Genomic DNA, 27,574 nt, shown 5'->3' with positions numbered 1-27,574 from the left:
GGAATTTTGATTGGAGTGGGAGAGGTGGCGTGATTGCCACTTCTTTGATTTAAGTTCATTGACTTGGCTCGGTTTGCTAAAAAATTGCCAGTTGGCGAGTTTTGGGTGGCGATGTCCTTTGCGAAATGCAGCGTTACACATTCCCCCGAGTTCAGTGGCGGGTTTCTGTGAACTTGCTGTGGCGGTGATTCATTGACTTTTTTTCGATAATTTGATATTTAAATTAATTATGTCGCGGAATTGTTAAAATAATCTGGACTTTACACATTAAAGACACGCGTTGCACATAGAAATACATTAAACATCCCCTTTCATTTCTTTTATAACCTCAGATCTATCCCTCTGAGTCTTGAGGTTAAGGAGCATCTTTTCTCACCACTCTCCAGGCTTTTAAGCACGGAAGACAGATCATTTCGCTGCACAGAAGTGAATAATTCACAGAATATTTTTTTCCTCGTTACACTTGATAATTGATCTTGTCAATGATCATGATATGTCTTGTTTTGTCCACAGTATCGAGCTTTCATCCATTCATTAGTGTTTCATGGGGGTTTGGCGAAATAGCAACAGGAAGTATTAAAATAGAATAAAAAGACTATTGCAAACATCGCAAGTGCACTGGAATCAATGGCTTTGGTAAAAACAGTTCCATAGTTTTATTTTTAACCCATGATTCATGATCGAAGTTTTCTCATGTTCATGGTCGAAATATGAATATGAATTCCTTTCTACCTATTCCTCCAGTTATCAGATATGTTTCATGAAATTCAGAAATATTCAATTTAATTTATAATAAGTTATCACTGATTAGTAATTATTCTATTCGATCCTGAATTCCTCGTTAAAAAAAAACGGAAATGCAATATATCGATCATTTGAATCGTACTTTCTTTTCCAGGGGGACAGAGTGAGGGAATCCTTCGACAACATATGGGTTGACAAAATGGATATATAGGAGAAAGGCTCTCGACTCCCTTAATACGAAAAAATGTAGTCCTTTCGGGCGTCGCAATGTAGGATTAGTTATGTATATATGTACATACTAGTAGATAAGATATATATATCTTGAGTGCGTTAAAATTCCCATCGGGATCATCAATAATTTATCATCAGCGGTTCTGGAGCATTTAAGTTTACATTTCTTCGAGATGCGTACATATAAACAATGGTTGAAAAATCATCACATTTCTGCTGTATGAAGTAACATAATTGTCTGCAGTGTTTCAGAGATTTAGAGAGAAGGAAAACTCTTTTTCAGACCAACGTTTCACGTAAATAATTACCATCAAGTATTCTGTCATTGCAATGAAAGCTTGAAGTCATTAATGATCATAATATTTCTTATTACTGAGAAGACTTCCAATGTTTCAAGGGCGTTTCGTCAGTTATCAGTTTCTCAAAATACACACAACTACTCCTAATACACTGCAATGATACCAATGGCGAAGGTGAGGAAAATTGAAAAGAAAAATAATCGGATATTTAAGTGTCAAAAGAATCTTTCGAGTATTTTTTAACGCCCCAGTGGCATCTTCTGAGGAGAAAAATTTCATAATTGAATGATAAATTATTACCAACAAGTTCTCCATGTGTGGGACAATCATTTCGATAAAAATTCCGTCTCACTCATAATATTAATATTTATTTCTTCTTTTGAGGTTTCTTCGCGATCAAATACATCATTATCGATATGAATGAAAGTGGTGCATTTTAGAAAGTACGGGGGAGAAAATACCGATTTTACGTAAAAAAAAACTGTTTAAAAAATTCTGAGATTATTATTTTTTTTTTCTAGTATTAATATTATATAATTTTTTTTAAAAACTTAATATTCACCATTATCTTTGTTAACCATGAATTTTTTATGGAAAATACTTTCCACTAGAGTAGAGAACCGTTTTAGTAAATTCGGATGTAATTTTTCATGTGCAGAATCACTAGATTTTACTGAGGAAAATCTATAAAGTAACTATATTCAGGTCTCATAAGACCGTGCTTCAGTAGCAAATAGATCTAACAGATTTTAAATCATTTCCTCAAGGGACAAATTTGAATTTGATGGATTGATCATTCATTTTTTTTCCAGAGAAAACGGAGTATGCATAAATCAACAGAATAGAAATAAACAAATAAGGTCTATTACTCTCTCAACGTAAAAAATTTCCATACATATGTATAGATACAGGGTGCTCCGATTAAGTGTGTCGATGCTGACCAGGCATGTTTTGGGGGTGATTCTGAGCAGAAAAGTCCTTTTCCACTTTTCGCTCCGACGCACTCCTGCAGAGATATGGGGGTGAAAAGAACGGCCAATGGGGCGCGAGCATTGTGCGGCTCTCCGTCCGTGTGCCGCGGGTAAGCAGTGTGCGTGCTTCCCCTTCTCCTCGGGTGGACGTTCCATTCCGCTAGTGAGTGAGAGTGAGAGAGAGTGAGAGGGGGCGAAAGATATTTCGAGACAATCCTTTCACGGGAGGGGGGGGGGCTGGGGTGATTAAAAACCGATTATTATTTATATTAGTATTATTTATTAAAATACACGATTCTGAAAACCACGGGCATCCCCCTTGGCATTCCGCAGCTAATTGTTTAAATATTAATTATCTCATGATGCAGGAGGCCTACAGTATTGTGTTAAGAGATCTTTTTTATTGCAAATTAAATTTACAACAAGAAAGGTCTGTTTAGTTGAGGAACGTTGTTTTGGGTGGTCGGGCGTCGGAAAAATTGGGATTGGTGTAGTGAGATGCAATTGAAGACACACGACACTAAGTTATAAAAACTTCGTATGTTTATTGTCCCTAATTGTAAAAAACTATACAAGTTTCACAAAGTTCGTTGGGTTTCACCCGTGTGAAATCCTGGATCGCTGATATTCTAATTGTAGTTGAGAGACGTTGATAAAGGCGAAATTATAGAATTACGTTGACCGGTACGTTGGAGATACGTTGAAAGACTGATTTGGGGGGGGTCTCAAGTTGGTGACCGAGACCGATGACCAGTGACCCGATGAACTCCGGAAGTATCCGAAATTCATCGATCACTTGTCGATGAGTTGGGGGGCGTTTTTTAGCTATAGTTTAAACATCCCGCCCGCATTCATCAGGCGTGATGAATCCTCTGTTGATGGTAATCTCTAGTTGTCCTCTTGTTGGTCTGCTGGTGTTGGGTCCGTTGGTAGCAAGCAAAGTTTTGCTATCGGTCTGGTGTATTGATGTCGTTGAACCCGAATGTTCTGTGTCGATGGTGATCCATCTGGATTCGTTGGGACTTCTGGTGTTGCTGTGAGCAGTTCTGCGACTCTCACTAGGCCATCAGCCCCTGGCCTTACCGCAATGACTCGCGCCAGTGGCCAACGTGCTGGAGGGAGATCATCATTGATCATCAGGACCATATCTCCCACCTTGATGTTGCGTTGCTGTTGATTCCACTTGTAGATGGAGTGGTAACGTTGGAGACACTCCCTGGACCATCTCGACCAGAATTGTTGTATTTTCTGGGTCACCAGATTCCATCGTGTGATTTTGTTGATATTTGTGTTGAGTTGAGATGGCTCCGGGAGTAGTTGAAGAGGTTCTCCGATGAGGAAATGCCCTGGTGTAAGAGCCTGAAGGTCATCTGGGTCATCTCTCATCGGAACAATAGGCCTTGAGTTGAGACAGGCCTCGATTTGTATCAGGATCGTGTTGAGCTCTTCGTATGTTAAAGTTGTTGTTCCTAATACTCGTCGTAGATGATACTTCGTTGACTTTACAGCGGCCTCCCACTTGCCTCCGAAGTGAGGAGCATTTGGTGGGATGAATTTCCACTGGGTTCCGTTGGAAGCAAGAGCAGCTCTAATTTGTTGGTTATCTGGAGATTCTTGGTTGTATAGTCTGTTGAGTTCGTTGGCTGCTCCTTCGAATGTCGTTGCATTGTCACTATACATGATAGCTGGAATGCCTCGCCTTCCAGTAAATCTTTTGTATGCTGCGATAAATGCATCCGTTGTTTGTCTGTTGACCAGTTCAAGGTGAACAGCTGAGGTTGTGAAACACACAAAAACCGCTATATGAACCGTTGATGGTTGCGCGTTCGTTGGTCTCCACTTCAGGATTGGAAGTGGCCCTGCATAGTCCACTCCAGTATGCAGGAATGGTCTTGAAGGCGTTGCTCTGGCTGTTGGAAGCTGACCCATTAACTGTTGGGCTCTTGTTGCCCTGAATCTGGTGCAGACAGCACAGCGCAGAATTGCTGCGTGCACTGACTTTCTGCCACCAACGATCCAGTATCGTTGTCTGATGTGAGCCATGGTGAGTTGAACTCCTCCGTGGAGTGTTTTCTGGTGAGCTTCGTTGATGATGAGCGTTGTCAGGCGAGATTGTCGTGGTAAGATAATTGGATGAGTCTCGTCTGGATCAAGCAATGAGTTCTTTAGTCGTCCACCAAGCCTGAGAATTCCTTGATCATCAATTCTCGGGGTGAGCTTGGCCAGTGGATGTTGGCGAGGTAGTTGAATATCTCTGTTCAAGTTCTGAAACACAGATTCAAAGTATTGGTGTTGTGTTACCTTAACCCAGAATGTCCTCGCTTCGTTGAGTTCTATCGTTGTTAATACTGATGAATCGGGCGTTGGTTGTCGTCGAAGTCGTTGGATGGCTCGATTCATCGTTGCGGTGACTTGTAATACTTTTGATAAAGTAGAATATCTGTTCAGGAACTCTGTCAGTGGATGCTGCCTAGCTTCAGCAGCTACTGGGTGAGCTGTTGCTGGTCTCTCTTCAAGAGAGACTTCCGTTGGAGCACTGGTTGTATGTTGTGGCCAGGCTGACGGCGGTTTTGCTAGCCAGTCAGGCCCTTTCCACCAAAGGTGATGTTCGTTGAGTTGACTCGGTGAAATGCCACGTGAAGCGCAGTCAGCAGGGTTGTAAATCCCACCAACATGTCTCCATACGGCTGTTGGTAACTCTTCCTGGATTTTCGTTACTCTATTGTGAACGAATTCCTTCCATCTCGATGGATGGCTGTTGATCCATGCCAAAGCTACAGAAGAATCAGACCAAAGGTATGTCTCTCCGTTGATTTCCAGTGTGCGTTGTGCCCAGCTGACAATTTTTGTCAGCAGAAGGGCCGCGGTTAGCTCCAGGCGTGGAATCGTCAGCTTTTTCAGTGGTGCAACTCTTGTTTTTGCACACACCAAGCTGATTGTTGGTGTTTCGTTGTCTCGTTGAACTCGTAGATAAACGACTGCTCCCATGGCAGCTGTTGATGCGTCGGCAAATCCATGTATTTGTACGTTGGTAGTCGTTGGAGATAGATTTAGCCATCTTGGGATGGACAGTTGATTTAGTTGCGTGAGTTCCTCCCTGAACTCTTTCCATCTTCGAACGTAGCCGAGTGGAAGTTGATCATCCCAAGCGAGTTTGAGCAGCCATAGTTCTTGGATGAGTATTTTTCCTCGGACAATGACTGGTGCGATGAATCCAAGAGGATCGAAAATTTGAGCTATTTCCGATAGCAGTACCCTCTTGGTGAAGCTCGTTGAGTTGAATGTTCTCGATTTATATTGGAATAAATCTGTTGCTGGATGCCAGCACAATCCGAGCGTTTTGATGACTGCTTCCTCGAATTGCACTGTACCTGCCGGTCCCGTTGACAAGTTGAGCTGTTGGAGTATCTCTGGGCGATTACTGGTCCACTTTTGAAGTGGAAATCCGCCCGCCTGGCAGATCTGTTGAAGCTGAATTATCATTTCTTTGAATTCTCCCTCAGAGTCCGCTCCACCGTAAATGTCGTCGACATAACGGCCTTTAGTTAGCGGTAGCACTGCTGCAGGGAATCGTTGACCTTCATCGTTGACGAGTTGTTGAAGGACTCTCAAAGAGAGCCATGGAGAGCATTTCTGTCCATATGTGACCGTTGTTAGTTGGTATGTCACAAGTTGTTGATTGTTGTCTATCCAAAGAATGCGTTGAAGATTCCAATCGTCAGGGTGTACGTTGATTTGTCGAAACATCTTAACGATGTCGGTGCCGAAGACGAGTCGATGTCGTCTCAACCATGTTAGTACATCCATTGCATCCACTTGAAGCTTTCCGCCCGCATGGAGGATGTCGTTGAGTGAGATACCCGTTGATGTCTTGTTGGAGCCGTTGAAGACTACTCGAAGCTTCGTGGTTAGCGAATCTTCCCTCAGAACCCCATGATGTGGCAGGTAGTAGTTTGTTGCTGGTTCTGATATTTGTTGTATACGTCGCATGTGATCAAGTGCTTCGTATTCGTTGATAAAGTCATAGTAGAGTTTGCTGTAGTCAGGATTAGCGTTTAGTCTTCGTTTCACCGACTGGAGCTGACGAAGCGCTTTATTCCTCGATTCTCCGAGCGCTGCTGTTGATGTGCGAAGTGGCAGTCGCACAATGTAGCGCCCAGACGTGTCTCGCTGATGAGTGCGTTGAAAGTGTTCTTCACACTCTAATTCGTCTGGTGTGAGCTCGTTAGTTGGATTTGTTGAGATTGGTGGTTCTTCCTGGACCCAGAATCTTTGTAGAAGCTCCGTTAATTGTTCGTTGGAAGATCCCCTTGCCGCGGATAAGGAGGTCCTCGTTGAAGACGTTGTGTTGCATAATGGACCCGATATTATCCATCCGAATGTTGTTAGTTGGCCAACTAATTGATCATCGTTGGATTTTTCAATCCCGTTGCCGATGATTTTCCCGTAGTTGTCAGCTCCGATAATTATGTTGATAGGTCCAGGTGTTGAATAGTTCTCATCTGCCAGTTGAAGCTGCTGCAGTGATCCGATTGATGCAGATGAGCATGAGAACGTTGGTAACCGTGAGGTTAGCTTTTGCAGGATGTGGGCGTTGATCTCAACTTGTTGAAATGGCTGTTTCGTTGATTGGAGCGTGATTGCCACAATCCCTCTCGTTGAACATGCGTGTTTTCCACCAATTCCGATGAGTTCAATCGTTGAATGTCGTCGTTGTAGTTGAAGCTGATGAACCAGGCTTTCCGAAATAAATGAAAGCTCTGAGCCTTGGTCGATGAGGATTCTGGCGATCGTGTAGAATCCGCTTTTGGAGAATGCCCTGGCTTTAGCCGTAGCCAAGAGCACTAGTCGCTGATCCGTTGATTTGTGGGAGAACTTAGCGTCCTCTGCGTTGACCGACTTCCGTTGAGTCGATTCTTCGACTTGACTCAGGGGGGCGTAAATCCTCTTGTTAGCCGTTGAATCTGTTGAATCCTCGTTGGATCTAGTTGACTGAGTTGATGTTGGACGACCTGTTGAAAACGAGTGAGGATCAATGATCTGAGTGATGAATGAAAATTATAATAAATCAAACACTCAAACCTGATTCCTCCCTCGTTGATTGTTGCTCTGGACCGCTGTTGATTGTCGATGTCGGTGGTCTCTCTCTGTCTGTTGGGTCCATGTGCAACAGCGTGTGGTGCCTGTGTTGACATTTCATGCAAGATTTAGTGCACTTGCATCTCGTCACCAGGTGTGTACCGAAGCAGTTGTAGCATAGTCGTGTTGTTGACAGATGCTCTAGTTTTCTCTGCGCTGAGAGGCTGAGAAATGATGGACACTTTCCAATGAAGTGCTTGGCGTTACAGTACCCACAGCAATCAGCAGGCTTAATATGCTGAGGTTCCTTTCGTTGAACTGTTGCTTCGGCGGCATGATAAACGCGTGCTCGAGGTGGTGATTTTCCACGTTGAATTTTCTCTTTTGGCCGTTGATGAACCGTTGGTTCGTGTTGATCATCTGGAGTCATGCCTCTTGCTGTTGACTCCAGGAAGTTGACTAACTCCTGCAGAGGTATGAAATTCGTTGATGTTCCCAGCCTCTGTTCCCACGTGGTGCGAGTATCAGCCTCCATTGATCGTTTGAGCAAGTGAAAAACGAATTGATCGCCCAAATCCTCTTTGGGAATCCCGGCGGTGCTGATAAGGTGGTCCACTGTCTCACGAGCAATGTGTGCGTTGGTCATCATGGCCTTGGCGTCTCCCTTAGCCATTGGCCGCAAGTTGAGCACCCTGTTGAAGAGGTGTCCGGCGATGAGACGTGGATTTTCATAATGCCGTTGAAGTTTGTCCCATGCCTTCTCGTAGTTGATGTCCGTAGCAGTGAAGGACGAGATTAGCTCAGCTGGGGGTCCTTTAAGAGCCTCCTTCAGCCTCACCAGCTTTTCTGCAGGCGACATGTCTGGTTTTCTCCCAACCAGATTCTGGAACAGATCAGAAAACTCTTTCCACTGGGAAAATTTACCTTGAAATGTTGGGAGATCGATTCTTTTCAGTTGACTGTTCGTTGTTCTACCCGCGGATAATTTCTCCTTCGTTGATATCTCCCCTTTAAGTTTCCAGATCCTCTTCAGCGTCTGCCGTTTTAATTCTCCAGTTTTGAGGAATGCCTTTCCCGTCATGTAGCTGTGATCAGCAGGTAGATTAGCAATCAATGCCTGTGATCGCTCAGCAAATTCAATCCAGGCGTCCTTTAAATATTCCTCATGGCCGTTGAGTTCCTCCAGCGTTGTATCTGAGGCTCTTAATTCCCTCAGTTCCTCATCAATTGCGTTGAATTCTAGTATTCTGTCTTGCAAAAACTCTAGTTGATTGTTTGTTCCTGTTGAGAGCTGCGTTGGTGTACTTGAAGTTGATGGCATCGTTGCAATTTCAGACTTCCTTGTCTTGATAGCTGAGATGTTGACTGAAGGAAAAGTTTCCACTGCAGTTGCCCAGTCTTCATGCTCCTGTGTGGTTGGAGCTTGCGTCTCTGGAGGGTTAACGACGATCGGAGGTACGGGGTTGATCCCGAAGTTGATTTCGATGGGTTGGGTTGGCTCGTACTCTCTATCATCTGCCATGTTGGTAACTGATAACTACGTTACCGACCGTTGAGCTGTACCGACCGCTGCGTTGACGTTGAGTGGGGTGCGATCTCACTCGTTGAGCACAGTCCCAGTAAGTGGGGGACTACTGACGAAGTTGAGCGAAGTGGGCCGAGCATTCCCGAATTGTCGCACTCGCGGTCAGGGAAATTTGAGACCCGATGGAATGTAAACACCGAATACAAAGGGTCGAGGGCAATAAATTCTTATTGTTCTCACGTTGGGATTATCGTTGGAATGTTGTTGGGTTTATCGTTGGAATGTTCCAGAATATTCCACGGGTCGTTGATTTCACTATAGGACTTGGCGTCCTTTTTGGTTTCGTTGAAATTTCACTGCACTTTCACAATTTTTCACTGTTTTTTACCGCACCATCCGGCTCGAAGGACCAATGTTTAGTTGAGGAACGTTGTTTTGGGTGGTCGGGCGTCGGAAAAATTGGGATTGGTGTAGTGAGATGCAATTGAAGACACACGACACTAAGTTATAAAAACTTCGTATGTTTATTGTCCCTAATTGTAAAAAACTATACAAGTTTCACAAAGTTCGTTGGGTTTCACCCGTGTGAAATCCTGGATCGCTGATATTCTAATTGTAGTTGAGAGACGTTGATAAAGGCGAAATTATAGAATTACGTTGACCGGTACGTTGGAGATACGTTGAAAGACTGATTTGGGGGGGGTCTCAAGTTGGTGACCGAGACCGATGACCAGTGACCCGATGAACTCCGGAAGTATCCGAAATTCATCGATCACTTGTCGATGAGTTGGGGGGCGTTTTTTAGCTATAGTTTAAACAGGTCTCTTGACAAAATCTTGTAAAAAGCCTCTTATCAGGATAATTAATAATAAACAATGCATCTCTACATTCCCAGGGGATAGGTCGCGATTTTCGCGGAATCCGGCGCAATAAACGCGTTTTCTTGATTATCAACTAAACAAATGGATTTACGGCCTTTTGTCATAAGAGATTTGTTGCAGAGAATCAAATTGTCTACAATAAATTTCTTATGGCGGGTCCCGTAAATCCATTTGTTTATTCAATAAATCGATTTGAAATTTAAACAAAAAACCGCGATTACTTAAAAAAAGAAGACGATTTAGCGATTTTTATCTCAAATAATTAATATTTATAATTGAATTCCCGGCAAAAAACGCGTCTTGACAAAATGTTGTAAACCCATTTGTTTACAAGATAATTGTCAAAACGTGTTTTTTTATGGAAAAATCCCGAAAACCACGGGCATCCCCCTTGGCATTCCGCAGCTAATTGTTTAAATATTAATTATATCATTATGCAGGAGGCCTACAGTATTTTGTTAAGAGATCTTTTTTATTGCAAATTAAATTTACAACAAGAAAGGTCTCTTGACAAAATACTGTAGGCCTCCTGCATCATGAGATAATTAATATTTAAACAATTAGCTACGGAATGCCAAGGGGGATGCCCGTGGTTTTCAGAATCTTGTATTTAAAATAAATAATACTAATATAAATAATAATCGGTTTTTAATCACCCCAGCCCCCCCCCTCCCGTGAAAGGATTGTCTCGAAATATCTTCCCCCCCCCCCTCTCTCTCTCACTCTCACTCACTAGCGGAATGGAACGTCCGCCCGAGGAGAAGGGGAAGCACGCACACTGCTTACCCGCGGCACACGGACGGAGAGCCGCACAATGCTCGCGCCCCATTGGCCGTTCTTTTCACCCCCATATCTCTGCAGGGGTGCGTCCGAGCGAAAAGTGGAAAAGGACTTTTCTGCTCAGAATCACCCCCAAAACATGCCTGATCAGAATCGACACACTTAATCGGAGCACCCTGTATACATAGCAGTACATAAGATTGTAGGTTTAAGTTCCTAATAATCCTAATCTGGCCACGTCGAACTCATTGAGGAGTCCCCAATTTCATCCAGTCGTTTTTTTTCTACTGATTTTACAATGCCGAAAAAACCACAGTTTACGTGTGATCAATTATTTGAGCTTTTCAATGGTTGGTCTTTCATGAAAGATGGGCAGTACTTGCCGTACAAGGATCCTATTTGGCAGTCTGCCGCTAGGGCGACAGGCGATAAATTGCACAAAGACTATCTTTATCAATACATTACACAAAATCGTGGAACAAAAAACAAAAATGCTGAGACGGGGTCATCGTATCGACTTCATGGCAGTTCAATCCATATGAAAAATCGAAAACAAACAAAACTCGTTGCACTCCGGGAGTGCAGGCAGAAGTGAAAAGTTCAACTTATGGCGCGTTGGGCACTTTTTTGGGTGAGCATTTTTAGGTGCGCTCGCGACATGAGAAATTGTACATAAAAAATCAAGTTTATCAAAGCAATGTGGACACTTTTTGAATGGACATGAAGTATAATAATATAGAAATTATATTCGAAGGAAGTGGTTTTATTTAAATGAGTAAATATTATTAAATAGTAAATACAAAATTTATCAATTCTCATCCATAATTTCAACAACTCTTACATCATCATTATCTGCATTTTCATCAAATTCTAAAACTGAAACAATAGGTCTATGGCAACTAAAGTGTGAAATGAACAATTTTGATTAAAATCTATTTATATTTCTTGTGAATAGTGCATCACTAGTAGTTTTGTATTTTTTTGTGCTAAGATTGCGATCATTGGACATCGTTAAATCAAATTCTTCATATAAAACCGCACCCATTTTCAAGACAAATCTATAATCAAAAATAAAAATGTAGATTTTTTTAAAGCTATAATCGTAGCATATACATATATTTTCTCCGACCATTCGAATTTCCGATCGTCGATTCACGTCCCTAGTGAAATTCTCGACTAAATTGAGGATATTTTCGATTTTTCGGGTTTTCCTACTTTTCCGGCTTTCCCATAATTTTTAGTGATTTTCCGACCGCCGATTCACGTCCCTAGTGAAATTCTCTACTAAATTGAGTATATTTTCGATTTTTTGGGTTTTCCTACGTTTCCGGCTTTTGCATAATTTTTAACGATTTTCCGACCGTCGATTCAAGTCCCTCAAAATGGCAGCAGCAATCAGCTGTTGGATGCAATATGGCGACCTCCCTACCCCGCCGCCGATGAGCTCAGTAACCTCAAAATGATTTTTAATCAATAATTCATAATTAGTGTTCTGTAGGGGATTGATGATCATCTATCAATCATCTGCAAACGATTCTCGATCGTTTGAGCGGTCATTCAACATTCTAGGGCTAAATTAAAAAAAAAAAGATGATAACTTCCGTAGAAATATTTCATTTTTTTGAAAAATTCATTTTAAAAAAACGATGATCGATCAAACAATAATTCTTATCTATCATAGACCTGCAAAGGACCTTCAAACGATTGGGCATGAGCGGGATAATTGATTAGAATAATAAGTTGATAACTTCTCGGAGCTGTAAAACAGGAAGTTGTTTCCCTAGCGGAAGAAAGAAACAGCTCATATATACCTATGCGTATACTAATAGCAGTGATGCCAGACGGGGGCAAAAATCCCACGCGTGGGGGTTTCATGCGCAACTCCCTCGCGCAACTAATGCTGCGGAGTGGGGCAGTGGGAGACGTGTGGGTCCCGCATCTGGCATCACTGTAAAATCTCATCTGTCGCAAGTTCACGAGAAAATGCTCACGCACAAAAGTGCTCAACGCGCCATAAGAAGTTTTCACTTCAAAAGACTCACGAAAAGAATTCTAATTGGTCCATGAAAATTCCAAAGCCACACCACCAAGATCTGGAAGCATTGAGAGCGACTATTCACCTGAATGTAAAGGAATGGGATAAATTGGGCCTGAACTTAGAGGCATACAAAAAAAGAGTATATGAAGTTCTTGTCGACGGCTGGTGTGACCAGGTATACTATACAATATACGAACAGCTGAAGCTACCGTGCCCATTTACTTTCAAGTTTGCCAAAATCAGCAGATCCCCAGGTGGCATATTTTTAACTATCAAAGGTCACTGTCGCGAATATCAAACAGAAATCCATCTATACAGTTCATCTGAGCCCACAGAAAATGGAATCGATTTTCATATATCAACCTTGGATACGAGAGGAGTCATTCACACGAAAAAGAGGCAACTTAGAGGAAATAAAAGAAAAGAGGTGGCACAAGAGTTGAGGGGAAAATCAGCATATTTGTGGCAACGAGAAGCAGCACAACGGCGGATGGAGTTTGGTGATGGTGGGCCTGCAGATATCTATTCATTAGAGGTTCTTCTTAAAGTAAAACAACAAGCAATAGAGGAAGAACTCGGATTAAAATCTGGAGAAAATGCTCTTATTTCTTTGTATAAGCTGGCACAATCTGCTGAGTACTCAGCTAGCATCCGCGAGGTAGCTCTATACAAACCATACGTTATGTATTGGCTCCCTGAGCAACTCACCATGTACAAAATTTTTTTAAAACGTGACAAAATTGGTAGTATTAGCATTGGCGGGACCCGGACTATATCAGTGCCGTTACCAGCAACAGCTGGTTCTAAGAATATAACTTTTATGTATCAAGCAGTGACAGGCTTTAACGATAAAATTCTCCCATTGTTTCAAATGGCGTCAGCGAAACATGATGCGAATACTCTGGCATATTGGATCCGGGAGTGGATGCGTTCAGGTGCTAAGGCTCCTAAAGAAGTGATTACGGATGTCTCATTAGCACTGTTGAACGGTGTAGCAATGGCTTTTAACGAATGTTCCCTACAAAAATATGAAGATCGAGGCTTTTCGCAAGTTTCAGCGTCCAATGGAGCGTCCAAGATCGAGGATATGACTGTCTTATGCCTTGACTTTGCTCATCTCATCAAATTCATAACTAACTGGTCGTGTTTTTCACAAAATCAGCCTCACATGAAAGATTTTTTTGTACGCTCTGTAGTACTGCTAGTTCTTCAAACAAATCTAGAAGAATTCCAGAATCTTCTGCTAGCAGTTCTTACCGTAGCATTTTCTCCCAAGATACAAGAGGATAATAGTGAAAATGAGTGCTACAAATCACGGGAGAAGTTATTGAATCTGATGAAGACGGGCTTGAAAGATTTGAACCAAAATTGTCGTAACTCGGAGGATGATTCTTTTGCCGATTTCAGCAACATAAATTCGGATGATCTCGAAGGAAATGGAGACGACAATGAGAGGCCCATCGTGAGTTTTATTAATGTTATTGGAAAGAAAAGTAAGAAGAACGCAATATTGGAAGGGACTGTCAATAAATACATGTGCCCAAGTTTCGGGGAGAAGCTCATTAAATTATCCAGGCGCTTTGTATTATGGACACACCGCATACCCAATCTTAATCGTCCGGTAATGGATCGTGGGATAGCTGAAATTGAGACGGCATCATCAGCACGTAGTGAATCATATTTTAAGGATCTCAAAAATAATATTTTGATGGGACAGAAGTGTCTCAGGCTTGACAAGGTCGTAGTTCAACACTTGAAAGTATTGAGTGGTACTGTCAACTTATTAGCACCCAACAAACATTCTAGAATTCCGCCCAGAAGTTCTGCCAGTTCGTCTGATGAAGGTAGCGATGATGAGAGTTGCGATTCTAGTCATAACGAGAGCGCAGAATCCCGTGAACGATCCACACCATCTTTACAAACAAATGCACCAGGTTCTCCTGTTAGTACTACTACCGAGTCAATAGTGGAATCCAGTTCATTGGATAACTCCGCTTACGAAGAAAGGAATTATGTTTCAGGAGAACATCCAGAAGATCCTCAGGAACAACCACCACAAAGCGTCTCTCCGAGTAACAAACGTCCATTGATGAGCCCTATCGATTTTTCAGGTGCTCCACATGAATCTACATCCGATGATTCGGCATTGATAAACAATTTATTTGATGGAGAAGCAATAACACGTAATTCTCCTTTGCTGGGTGGTCAATCAGCTATGAATGACATTAAGCTGAGTCTCAAGGAGGAATCGACTGAAATGGACGCCATCGATTTGTCTTCATCAGCTACATCTCCAATTCATCCAGTGTTGAAGAGAAGAAAAATCTGCATTTCGGAATCTGAGCACGACATACCTTCATCAACTCTCCTCGATTCGTGCTTTAAAAGTGATGCTCCTGAAAAAACCTCGCCATCTGTGTTAATGAATACTTCGAACAGTGGGAACGGAAACTCATATTTGAATGAGAAGGATGGTTGGAGAGGACTGCTTTCAAAGGAAACCGAGGATGGCGTCTACATCCAATGCTGTCCAGCTATAGAAAATCTCCATTCACGGCCAAGACTAAGTAAAAAATTACCCCTATTGATAAATGGTAATCAGTTAGCTCTCATTCAGACTTCTCAGGGTTTACTCAAATTTAAAAATACGTGCGGAGTTGATGCAATTTTCAATTGTATTCGAGCTGGATATGTGGATTGGGTTACCTACAGAGAGTATATCAATCAATCTAATCTAAAAGCTTTCGATGTTGTTAAAGTATTGTCAAGAAGGGGAAGAGTTCAACAGCTTTATAAAATCCGTTCCGAATTGATGCTGACAATGAAAAAGCCTCATGGAAACATCATGAACTGCGAATCCAATGTTGGCATAATTACTGAACAATTGTTGAAAGGAGAGCCCTCAATCACGACATTGACAATGTGCAATAATTATGGCGAAGGGATTAGAAGACAAAAAGGTATATTGGAACTTGATCTGAATCCACTGTATAAGAGTGGTTTACAGGGCCTTCAGGAATCTCTCGATATCTACGCTCAGTCTCGAACTTCACAACTTTGTAAGGCATGTGTTAAAGAAAAATCCATAATTATTAGTTATGGGTGCCATTTATTTATCGATATTGAAGCTTTAGAATGGAGGGATCTAGCCAAGAGGAGCGGATATTTGAAAACATACAGCAGTAATTTCACATTGGGTGAAATACCACTGGATTTGCGATGCGAAACAGACACTTATAAATTAGTTGGGGCGATCGAACACGAAGGAGGTACGGACTCAGACATCCCAAAACATTATAAGGCACTCATTCTACGAAGTCGTAAAGGCCAAGGGTCCTAGCAAGAACACGATGGATTGACACCCAACGCTATACCTCATAAGCTAAAACGTACAGAAATTAAGAGAGAGAAATCTCTTCACATGCTTTTTTATATTCAGACCACCCCTAGCAAATTGTGGAACAGTGGGATTGAAAATTGATATATTAACTTGATCTCAATAAATAGTAGTTAATTAACATTGAATCTTCAAATTCCTTATCGTTTTCCCTTAATTAAAACTTTTTACCATTCCTCCATCCTTTCCCTCCTTTCCTAGAAGAATAGACCCATTGAAGGCTTAGGTGAAAACGAAGCGGATAAAGATCAATCTTTTGGGCTGAGAATACTACTTGCACAAATAATTCAGTTCTAGTGGGAACAATATTAATTTTACAATCAACAACAAATAATTCCATTGGGGATTCAGCGTGATTTTCTACAGAAATAAAAAACAGTGTTCAATTTCCTTCTTCTTGAGATATCAACCGAATATTCATTTCAGTGCAACCGAGAAAAATGAACTCTACAATAGACTACCAATGATTTCAGTTGAGAACCGAACGTCAATTACCCAATAAATGCGATTTTCGATGTCCTTCGTGTCAAGAAATCGGCTGAACGACCAGTTCCATTCTGATCCAAGAAAAATCAATTCTACAATCCACTACAAACGATCGCAGATAGAATCCAAACGTTAATTGTCGCACTAGTGAGTTTTTTGATCCCCTTGTGTTCAAAAGGTCCATTAAACATTCAGTTTAATTCCGATTAAGAGAAATTATATTTTCCACTTGAATACTATCAACTGGGATCTTTTGAAAGATCCATTACACATACAGTTAGATTCAGATAAGATGAAAAATTTAACTCATTAAATTACTGCTATCAACTACAAACGACTTAAGACGAGAATCTAATGTCCATTCTCCTAGGAATTTTCTCAACTCCGCTGCCGTAAAAAAAAACGTATCGAAGATTAAGTTCAATTCCCATTAAAAAGAATCCCATTTCTCAATTCACTACTATCAGATACAAACAATTCCAAATAACAATCCAACAGCAATTTTCCATTGAATACGGTTCTTAGCCCCCGATCGTGAGGAATCAACTTCCGATTGCGAAGATTTCAAAACTACAAACGATTGCTGATGAGTGGTCAATGTCACTCCAGTTTACACTACGAAATAGTTGCTAATTGTATTAAAAAATTGATTGAACTCTCATTTCTGTTCATATTACAAAAATTCCAAAACTACAATCAAGTACGAACGTTGGTCTATGACGATGGTTTTTTCCATTTTTTCCCCACCATTCGAAACAACTGCAAGTAAATCCTTTCACATATACATCTCGGCCATCTATCAACGCATTTTTTTGGTGCATTGGAAATTTGTGAGCACTACAAGATCGTTGGTTTATACAGTTCGTCATTTCTTTTGATTTTTTCCACGATTGGAAACCACTACAAACAAATCCATTTACATATTGCAGTTCTCTAGCACCCTTACCTATGGGTGTTTTGCGAATCTGTGAGTACTACAAACAACTACAAACTATTTGAGACAGGAAACCGATGTCATTTCGGCTATAGCTGTCGATTAGTTCTTACTCGGGCTCCAAAAATCGATATGGACGCTCATTTCAGTTTACATTTGGAAAATTCGAGAACTACAATCACGTATGGATGTTGCTTCATAAGGATCTTTTTTTTCCTATTTCTTCCACTTTCAAACACAACTTCAAATTTTCCTGCATATCTCAACTGTTCACCTTCTTTTATTTTCCGTGCATTGCAAATCTATGGTTACTACAATCAACTACAAACGCTTGTAGATAGGAATCCTGAAAAACAAATCACAAAAAAACTTTTGTGAAAAAATTTCGCCAAGTTGACGTTTTATTGGCTGATCCTATTTTCCAAAAAAAATATGATTACTTTTTTTTACGAAAAAAAACTTGAAATAAAAAATACGCCAAGCACATCGTTCACAATTCATATTGGTTAGAGGAACCTGATATCTCAAGTGAATGAATCCAGGAACATTTATGAATAGCAAATCGCCATTCTAAACGCTAAATAACAAAACGCCCTCTGCAAATGGTCGGCTCAAGTCTGATCAATGAGTCTGAAACACATAAATGATACATACGCTCATATGTCCATGTGTGAGCAGACTTTAATATATCTGTGATTGCTAAACTGGCCATCTTGAAAAAACTAGCGCCACCAACGGTAACTAGCGTCGCCAATTGCCAATTCGATTTTCAGAAAAAAGTCCACTTGGCGCGCCCGGCATTTTATGTATACTTCAGAAAATAAAAATTGTATGTAAGTGAGTAGTTACTAGATAGATGGGTGTCGAACTTCATTTCTAGAAAGCAATAAACAAATTTCGGAGAAAATATTGTACAATCTCCGAAATTAAGTCAATCGTTGGTGATATAGTTACTCGAAAAACATTCGATTGTAGATTATCCCAATTCAACGGTCGATCGAGGAATCAAGTGGAAATTATCTTAATCGTGAATACCATATTCAGTTGAATCAATTGAGAAGGTTAAATACTCCGGTTGAGTAATGTTGCACTCCACTGATGAAGTACTGAGGCGTTCTATCGTAATGAATTGACCGGTAACAATTGGTACTTTCCATCACGGGACATAGAGTGACACAGTGTTAACTAACATATGATCAATCGTAGTTCTCCTTTTTAATACTGTGTTAGGCAGTACCCTACGATGGAAAGCGCCCAGTGTTATTGACTTACAAATAACCCGGCGCGCCAAGTGGACTTTTTTCTGAAAATCGAATTGGCAATTGGCGACGCTAGTTACCGTTGGTGGCGCTAGTTTTTTCAAGATGGCCAGTTTAGCAATCACAGATATATTAAAGTCTGCTCACACATGGACATATGAGCGTATGTATCATTTATGTGTTTCAGACTCATTGATCAGACTTGAGCCGACCATTTGCAGAGGGCGTTTTGTTATTTAGCGTTTAGAATGGCGATTTGCTATTCATAAATGTTCCTGGATTCATTCACTTGAGATATCACGTTCCTCTAACCAATATGAATTGTGAACGATGTGCTTGGCGTATTTTTTATTTCAAGTTTTTTTTGTAAACAAAAGTAACCATTTTTTTTTTGGAAAATAGGATCAGCCAATAAAACGTCAACTTGGCGAAATTTTTTCACAAAAGTTTTTTTGTGATTTTTTTTATAGGATTTCACTTATTTTTGCAAAGCATAACAATCACTTGCAAAATAATATAAGCAACAAAATCAGTGAAACATGGAAGGGAAAATCGTCATTCAGAAATAATTTTATCTAATCATTTAAATAATTAAAAATGATTAGACAAAATCATTAAAATGTGATGTTTTTCCCTACTATTTATTTTCACTGATTTTATCGAATCATTCAAATAATAAAAATGATTAGACAAAGTCGCTGAAATTTAATGTTCTTCTCTTTCACTGATTGTTCTTTCCTTTTCACTGATTTGTTTACCAATTAATAATTTTTTTATTTGCTATTTTTGTTTGCATCATTTGTTTCACTTATTTTTATACAGAAAAGCATGTAAATTATTTTTTAAAAAGTTGAAAACATCAGTGACAAAAAATAAAAGGCCAATATTAATTTTTTTAATGATTTTAACTAATCATTTCCACAATAACAACATTATGCAAACGGCTCACAAAGAAACCTCATCTGTATAGGTTAGATTTTCTGTCTGCCGGCTTCATAATTTATCTAATCATTTAAATAATTGAAAATAATTAGATAAAACCATTGAAGTTTGATGTTTTTCCATTTCATTTCGATTCACTGATTTTCTTACTAATTAATAATTTTGTTATTTGTTATTTCTGTTTGTATCATTTTTTTCAATCGATTTTTGTCACTTATTTTTATGCTGAAAAGCATCTAAATTACTAAAACAAATGTAAAAAAAATCAGTGAAAGACAATAAACGGCCAATATACGGTTTTAATGATTTTTTCAATTTCCCCGCTGTTACCGGTAGCGCTGGCAGCATTACTAGCTTCCCGCGCTACCGGTAACAGCGGTATAAGGGAAAGACCGCAGGTACTAGATAACCGAGGTTGGGACAGTAGTCGGTCGCTGGGCGCGCGATGTGAATCGGCCTTTTTCCCGATTTAACGTCGATTGTGATTGGTCCCGTCATTTTTCCCCTAGAATGAGCCCAGCGACAGAATTTATAATCGGAACATGTACTGTGCCAACCTGGTTATCTAGTAACCTTGGGGAGGAAGAGGAAATTGCATACATTATAATTGTTGCCAACTTTGACGTACAAGTCTAACGCTGAGAAAATAAAATCGCGAAAATATTACATTATGATGGTTGCTATGGGCGGATATTTTTATTTATTATTGTTTATCAAGAAATAAAAATATCATTAGAAAGCTCATAGTCCACTTATATAATGTAACTAAGGACGGATTTCGCGAGAAATTTTCATATAACGAGAAAAAAAATGAAAACCATTCGGGGAGTAGTTGTGTCGTGTATATTATACGCGACAGCATCGGCCTATGACGTCACACGGGTCTAAAACGTCAACTTGGCCGATACGCTCTCGCGTATCTTGATCTGAAGACAATTTGCCTATAGCTATCAATCATTTCTTACTTATGCTTTGAAAGCCGATTGCTCGTTAATTGCCGTTCGGATTTCAAAAATTCAAAAACTACTATCAACTACAAACGATTGCAAATAAGAATCCCACGTAATTTCGAATACAACTTTGAAAGAGTTCCTCACTGTTTAAAAAAAACTATTAAACGTTCATTACGATACCGATCGTGAAATTTTCAGAACTACAATCAGCTATGTGATGTCCTGAGCTTGATAGCCAGTAGATGTCACTAAACATCATTAATCTTAGTCCACGAAATTTAAATTAATCTTAATTTTTATATTTTTAATCAGTGTCAAAAATACGCACAAAATAAGTAGATACAATGGACAATGGACAATGAACAATGAAAACAACACCACCAGTGTGGGAAAAACCGTTACGCATAATTCTTAAACATCTTGAGTTTAGCTTTTCCATTTATTTAGCCGTAAAATTCGTTGGATAAACATTTTCTCCAAACCTGAAACTTGAGAAAGAAATCCTAAATCTTCGAATCCATACAGTCTAGGTCGTAAAGTACCAGTTCTGTTTTTGCTCATGTTTTGATTCAACACGTGTGAGGTCTTCTTTGTTCATTGTATCGAAAGCTGAGGGCCTGAGTCCCTTGACAGAGAAAACGCGATGTCACGCGTTTTCCTTTTCCCCGCATTCCTTATTCTACCCCTCTTCCCTTTTTCTCGACCAAGTTGCGTGCGCAACATGTAGACTAGTGGGGGTTGTAGGACCCAACCCTTGGAAAATTAGTTAAGTTTAGTTTTAGTTCGATTCTAACTTGTTTCATTGCCGCTTCTCTCTTCAAATGATTAATCGCCAAATTTCAGTCTAGTTTGGGTTGTTAGTTTCTCTGAAACTTTATTAATAATTCGAGACTCAATCTAAGATTTAAAACTTATTAAATAAAGTGTGTGTTACGTGCTCTCCTAAGCACTGCTGTTTGCATTGATTTTATTTGGAAAAACCTGAATTCAATTATTTCCTTTCAACGAGTTGACATCGATGGAGTCCTCATTAGAGGTTTAGCGGCTAACGAATTCCACGAATTTAAACCTTGGCGCAAATATTCGTGAATGGCGCCACCGTCCTACTAGTGACTTGACAGAACATAACAGCTACAAACGATTGCCAACGGGAATCCAATATCACTTGTTGAGCTCCTGTGATGTCCTGGGGGTAAATAAAATAGATGGCGCTATTTATCGGCCATTTTAATCCGCGAGTTTTTAAGTTATTGTTTTAAGATAAAATTTTAATGCCGTTGGAAAATTTTATAATAACATTTAAAATAAAACCATAAGGACAAACAATGAACAGGGGATGAATAAATTGACTGTCGTGAGAAAAACCGTTGGACGAAAACATAAATCTCAAGTTGTTGAATTTTAATCTAATTTATTACCCTCAAAACTCTGGATAAAGGGCGTTCTTTGTAAAACTGAAACTTGAAGACAAAAAGTCAAGTCAACGGTCACGGTCCCAAGTCATGAAATTTGAGCACTGCTTATTTTAAAGGTTTTCTGGGTTACATCTACGACACATGTGGGATCCATTGTTCATTGTTTGTTGTACAAGGAGAAATCTAAAACCTTCCAAGAGGAGGACTTGTGTGCGCCACTTTTGGGGACTGGTGGGGGTTACTGGACCCAACCCTTAGAAGTTTAAGTTGAGATAAGTTAGTTTTAATACAATTTTCCTGCTAGCAGCTTCTCTCCGTTAGCCTGTTCAATTAGTTTTCAAGAGCTAAATTAGGATCAGTTATTAGAATAACTTTTGTATAAGGATCCAAATTACGGTTAGTTTTTACCAAATAAAGTGCTAGTGTGCTCTTCTAAGCAGTTGTGTAATTGTTTTATTATTGAATTACCCAACATTTCAATTACCCTCAACCTGGAGAAACAGACTTCGATGGAGTCCTCATTAGAGGTTTAGCGGCTAACGAACCCACATTCGAAGATTGGCGCTAAATACTACTCACCTGGCGCCACCATTCTCCTCGTTACCTAGGGAGGACATAACACTTGTTGTGTTGCGCCTTTTTGTTACATCTCAATCGTCCCAGCTATGTAACTAGGGGGAACTCTAGCGCCAATTCAGGAATTGGCGTCAGTTTTGAGTGTGGGAACGTTGACCGCCAAAGCTCTGATGAGCACTCCATCAGATTTAATTTAATAATTGAGGATTATTTATGTGGGGTAGGATCAATGAAATAAGGTAGACACTGATGATTTAGGGAGCACTGAACACACTTTATTTATTAAATTCAAAATGCAAATGAACTAAAATAAACTCAATCCTTGTGACTAATCAAATTGAAGAGAGAAACAGCAAGCAGAAGGCTTGATCAGGAACTAACTTATCCTAAACTTAAGCTTCCAAGAGTTGGGTCTAACAACCCCCACTAATCTAAAAGTTGCGCACGCAAACTAGGCCCTGAGAAAAGGGAAAAGAAAAACGGAGAAGTGAAAAAGAGAAAAGGGGAGTATTTTGCGTCGCTGGCTTTCGTCCTGGAGGGACTCAGCCGAATACAATGAACAAAGGGCACCACACGTGTTGCGCACATGACCCCGTAAAACTGCTGATATAAACAGAACTTGAGATCGTGTCGACTGAGGGACTCAACCTGTCAAATAAATCCACCCCCCAAATTTAACATCTAGAAAAAATGTTTACTCTACGAGAATTTGGAAACCCATAAAATATTCTAACAAATCCCAGACCCAAACACTCAAGTCTAAAATCCCATCAACAGCTTATTTTCACTAAGAATTTATTGTTTTCCCTTGTTCATTGTATTTTCTCCCTCAATTCTCGACTCTAAATTACGTCTTATAATTTAAATTATTTAAACCTGATTGAAATTTCGCGGACTTAATCGGACGATCTATAGCGCCATCTCCAGAGTTGATGTCGGGATATTACATTTTGGGAAGTAGTTTTATTCCGAAAGGGGGCAGGTAAGTTGCCCGTGGAGTGCTAAACCACTCTGCTCGCAGGAAGCGGGAAAGACGAAAAATGATCGAAAGACTATACTCAGTTAATATTCGATTCTTTACTAAATGTTTAACTTTTACAATTAGTCGCGTTCACTTTAAAGGATCGGAGACAAGTGAACGAGCTGTCTTACAATAAGTTTTTCTCTAATGCTAATATCCAAAATTCGCTTAAGACTTGGTTACACCCCTAAACTAAAGCAGAGAGCCAATCAGGTAATGATGCGTGTGTGGAGGGGGACGCACGCCCTCAACTGTTCCTCTTCAGGCCCAACCCCGACGACCCCTACCCAGTCTACGTCATCGGAGACGCTGGGCCTACGTGAGAGAAGTGGAAGAGAAGTAATTCGGGAGGGGAAGAAGTGAACCTTAAGGAGAATTAGAGGGGTCGAAAGGTTCGAGCACTTGACGAAAAGAAATAAAGGGGAAGGGGGTTTTCCCAAGGGATTTAGACTTGTTTTATGGAAACAGTTTTGGAGGGTCTTGGGTTGACCGCCCACGTTTTTGAACAATTAAAGAAATGAACGCGAGGCACTTTTACATTTATGGCACAAATATTATAAAAGTAAAACTGTTGTTTTATGATGGGATTTGGGATTTCAAGATGTCCGGAAGAGGTGGAGATAAACGAAATGGGTTTATGATAGAGTTGGGATATTTCAAAGTGTCTGGAAAAATTTAAGATAAAACGAATCAATTTATTATGGGATTAAAGTATTGTTGAGGGATGTTTCGGGAATGTGCGCTTGGTCATTGAGAGTAAGTGCCAGGGTTTCTCCCACTTAATAATTATATTATTTCTACAGGGTTTTCTAATGTTACTATTTATAATATTACTTAATTGGTTAATTTGTACTGGATTGCTAACGGAAGTTCTCGTTCTCACGGTGGGACCAGAGCGCCACTAGGGAGTTACTAGAAGTTACTAAAGAGTTTAGGGTTGTACACAACACACTCCAGCTTTAACTATGAAATAGTTCCTGTCTTTCAAAAACGAATTGGTCGCTCAGTTTTCAACTACAAACGGAAAAAACGTTACTACAATTCCAAGTAGCTCAAAATCTATCAAATATCAAATTTTCGTTCGAATCCCCCTAAGTGGGGTGCCCACTTCACGGAGCTTAAAATCTTGGGAGTTACAATAAAAATGTTTCGTATTCCCCATCCGTGTCTGCTGAAGGGATTCGAGGGAAAATTTCGAAGAGTGTACAATAAAATAATTTAGCGGACAGGCATATGTTTTTTCAAAATTACTGATTTTATATTCAGTAGTAATACCCCAAGACCTTCAAAATTATCGGATATTTCCCGAGAGTTTCGTTGCGTAGCAACGAGAGGGATAAGGTTCGCAGGTTAAAAAACCCGAGCGCGAAGCGCGAGGGTTTTTCTGCGAATCAATTAAATGCCACGCATTTAATTGATTACGACTACGAGTCATTGTTGCGAATCAATTAAATGCGTGGGATTTAATTGATTCGCAACAATTAAATGTGTGGCATTTCACGTCATATAGTATGGTTGTTCACTCGTAGTCGTGGCTTCTCCAGCGTATATTTTTTGTCTGCACAAAATGCAGAGAATTATTTCCAAATTGTGGCTTTTGTCTTCACTGTATTATTAGGAACATTATTTTTAATTTTCTGATCAATAATCTCCAAGGATTCTCCTCCAAATCTGCTCATGTCGAGGTAAAGTCTTTGAACTTGATTTTTTGTAATGACAGTTTTGGGGTTTGAAACGCGTACAAATTGTTTATCGGATATTTTCATTGCTTAGCAACAAACAGGGAAATATCCGAAAAATATCCGAAGTAAAACTCTCTTACTTGTACCACGTGACGGGAAATGCCACCATTTGATTGGTTGAAATTGGGATGAAAAAAATTGTTGCCTGTAAAGTCGGTTTTACGGGCGAAGATTTTACGGGACAACGTCTTTTTCTCGGTAGAATATTTATTGATATGAATATAATTAAATTGCACAATAGGAACAAGGAATTGAATGAAAATAAGAATTGCACAAATTTTAACTATAGAAATATATTTTGTTTACTAAAACATTGTACATGTAAACTTAAACTTAACTAACTCCTATTTGAGTGATTTTGTTGAGGATAGGACGATGATACGAGAAATATGAAATGAAAGGAAGTGTTTCTGCTGTAATGTGTCTTGCGAAAGTCAAGTCGATAGTTGTTCCTTTTAACGTAGTTGACTTAGAAACGTTTGATACGCAATCAAGATTATACGTATTTTTCATGAAATTAAGAAACGAGCACACACACACATCCGCACACACAGAATTATTTTCGTCACTATCAACATTTATCAATAGTATGACATAACCTATAAACTCAGTTTCTCAACTTTTGTGTCAATCTAACAATTAATCAATCAATCATAGTTTACGATAATGAAATATCAGTGTACAATTATTTACCTTTATTGTTGTAGTTGTTGTAAATGACGAATCTAAGCACTCCACATTTTCACTACAGACACAGCAGACGATACTTTAACCACACGTGTGAACTTGTATTATGACGCTTTCTTGTTTTTCCAACGCCAAGAACGTTCGAGAAAGACAAAGACAGAGACAAGCATGCGCCGATTCAATGCGCGGCAGACCGATCATAGTTGAGTGGGAGAGAGACGCAAGGCATTCGGCGGGCCTCTCTCTCGTTCGGTGACTCATCGTAACGTTACCGGGCGTTACACTTTTTCATAAGTGACTCCCAGCCGCAACCTAATTTAAGACGTTGTCACGTCAAAAAATAATCACATATAGTACCACAAGTGGTTCAAAATTATCGAATATTTCCCGATAGATTCGTTGCAAACAAATGAAGGAGTCAAGTTTTTCAGGCTAAAAAATCACGAGTGCGAAGCACGAGTGATTTTTCCTGAAAAACTTGACGACTTCATTTGTATGCAGGGAACCTAGAGGGAAATATTCTATAATTTTGAAGCTCGAGTGGTATTCAGGGGATTATTTTTCCTATCCAAATTTCGGCCAAGAGAATTGTGCCATGACATGAAAAGAGGTTTATTTGGTTAAGTGTCGTTTGTTTACCAAAATATTCAAAAAATTATCGCTGATATTCGAGGTAGGCTGTACAAAATATCAACAAATGGTGCAATTCTATTGGCTGAAATTTGGGTGGGAAAAATAATCACATATAATACCACAAGTGATTCAAAATTATCGAATATTTCCCGATAGATTCGTTGCAAACAAATGAAGGAGTCAAGTTTTTCAGGCTAAAAAATCACGAGTGCGAAGCACGAGTGATTTTTCCTGAAAAACTTGACGACTTCATTTGTATGCAGGGAACCTAGAGGGAAATATTCTATAATTTTGAAGCTCGAGTGGTATTCAGGGGATTATTTTTCCTATCCAAATTTCAGCCAATAGAATTGCACCATTTGTTGATATCCGAATTACGAGGGGGAGGGATTAATTTTGAAAAATGCAGCTTGACGCGCATTAGTTAGTTCTCGGCGGCGGCAAGCGAGAATACGCAATAACCCCCCACTATACAAAAATTAATTTCTCCCCCTCTAGTTGTGTGCGGGGTAGCAACCGTAATGATCAATTCAAAGGAAAAATAGAGTCTTGCAGTTTGATCCTTCCCTACGGTTATAAGTCGCAGGTATACACCTTGGTGCGGCAACACTGTCTCCTGCACTACTACTCACTAAAAGTAATTCGCCAGCAGCGATGTTCTTGTTTATGTGAAGGGAATAAATAATCTAATCTAATAATTAAAGATTTTATAATTATTTGTGAACATCAAATTATGTGATTGAGATTATTTCTTCCCTTTACATAACCAACAACATCGCTGCTTGGGAATTACTTTTGGGGAGTGGTAGTGCAGGAGACAGTGTTGCCGCACCAAGGTGTATACCTGCGACTTACAACCATAGGGAAGGATCAAAGTGGAAGACTCTATTTTTCCTTTGAGTTGATCATTACGGTTACTACCCCGCACACAACTAGGGGGGGTGAAATTAATTTTTGTATCGTGGGAAGTTATTTGATATT

At 39.9% G+C, this 27,574-nt stretch overlaps 2 protein-coding genes across 2 annotated transcripts in view; both read right to left on the bottom strand.

Annotated features, from left to right (window-relative positions):
- Positions 1–27,106, bottom strand: part of LOC135164605 (uncharacterized) — a 237,114-nt gene extending 210,008 nt beyond the window's left edge. The window contains exon 1 of the transcript XR_010299339.1: positions 25,967–27,106. The gene's annotated coding sequence lies outside the window, so the exon portion shown is untranslated. The remainder of the gene's footprint in view (positions 1–25,966) is intronic.
- On the bottom strand, positions 192–10,113 carry LOC135164599 (uncharacterized). The gene is made up of 2 exons (XM_064125090.1): positions 7,328–10,113; positions 192–7,257 (listed from the first exon to the last, which is right to left on the bottom strand). The coding sequence occupies exons 1-2, from the start codon at positions 8,844–8,846 to the stop codon at positions 3,134–3,136; spliced, it is 5,643 nt and encodes a 1,880-aa protein (XP_063981160.1). The 5' UTR covers positions 8,847–10,113; the 3' UTR covers positions 192–3,133.
- Positions 27,107–27,574: the final 468 nt, after the last annotated feature.

The sequence above is a fragment of the Diachasmimorpha longicaudata genome, chromosome 7 (assembly GCF_034640455.1).
Source record: "Diachasmimorpha longicaudata isolate KC_UGA_2023 chromosome 7, iyDiaLong2, whole genome shotgun sequence".
Classification (NCBI taxonomy): domain Eukaryota; kingdom Metazoa; phylum Arthropoda; class Insecta; order Hymenoptera; family Braconidae; genus Diachasmimorpha; species Diachasmimorpha longicaudata.
Note: the sequence above shows the minus strand (reverse complement) of the source record. Positions and strands in the feature narration are given on the sequence as shown.

Excerpts from the sequence above, each read along its gene's own strand:
- LOC135164599 (XM_064125090.1), bottom strand. The coding sequence starts at position 8,846 with ATGGCAGATGATAGAGAGTACGAGCCAACCCAACCCATCGAAATCAAC. Across the intron at positions 7,258-7,327 it reads ATCAACGAGGGAGGAATCAG|GTCGTCCAACATCAACTCAG; the intron begins GTTTGAGTGTTT and ends CGTTTTCAACAG.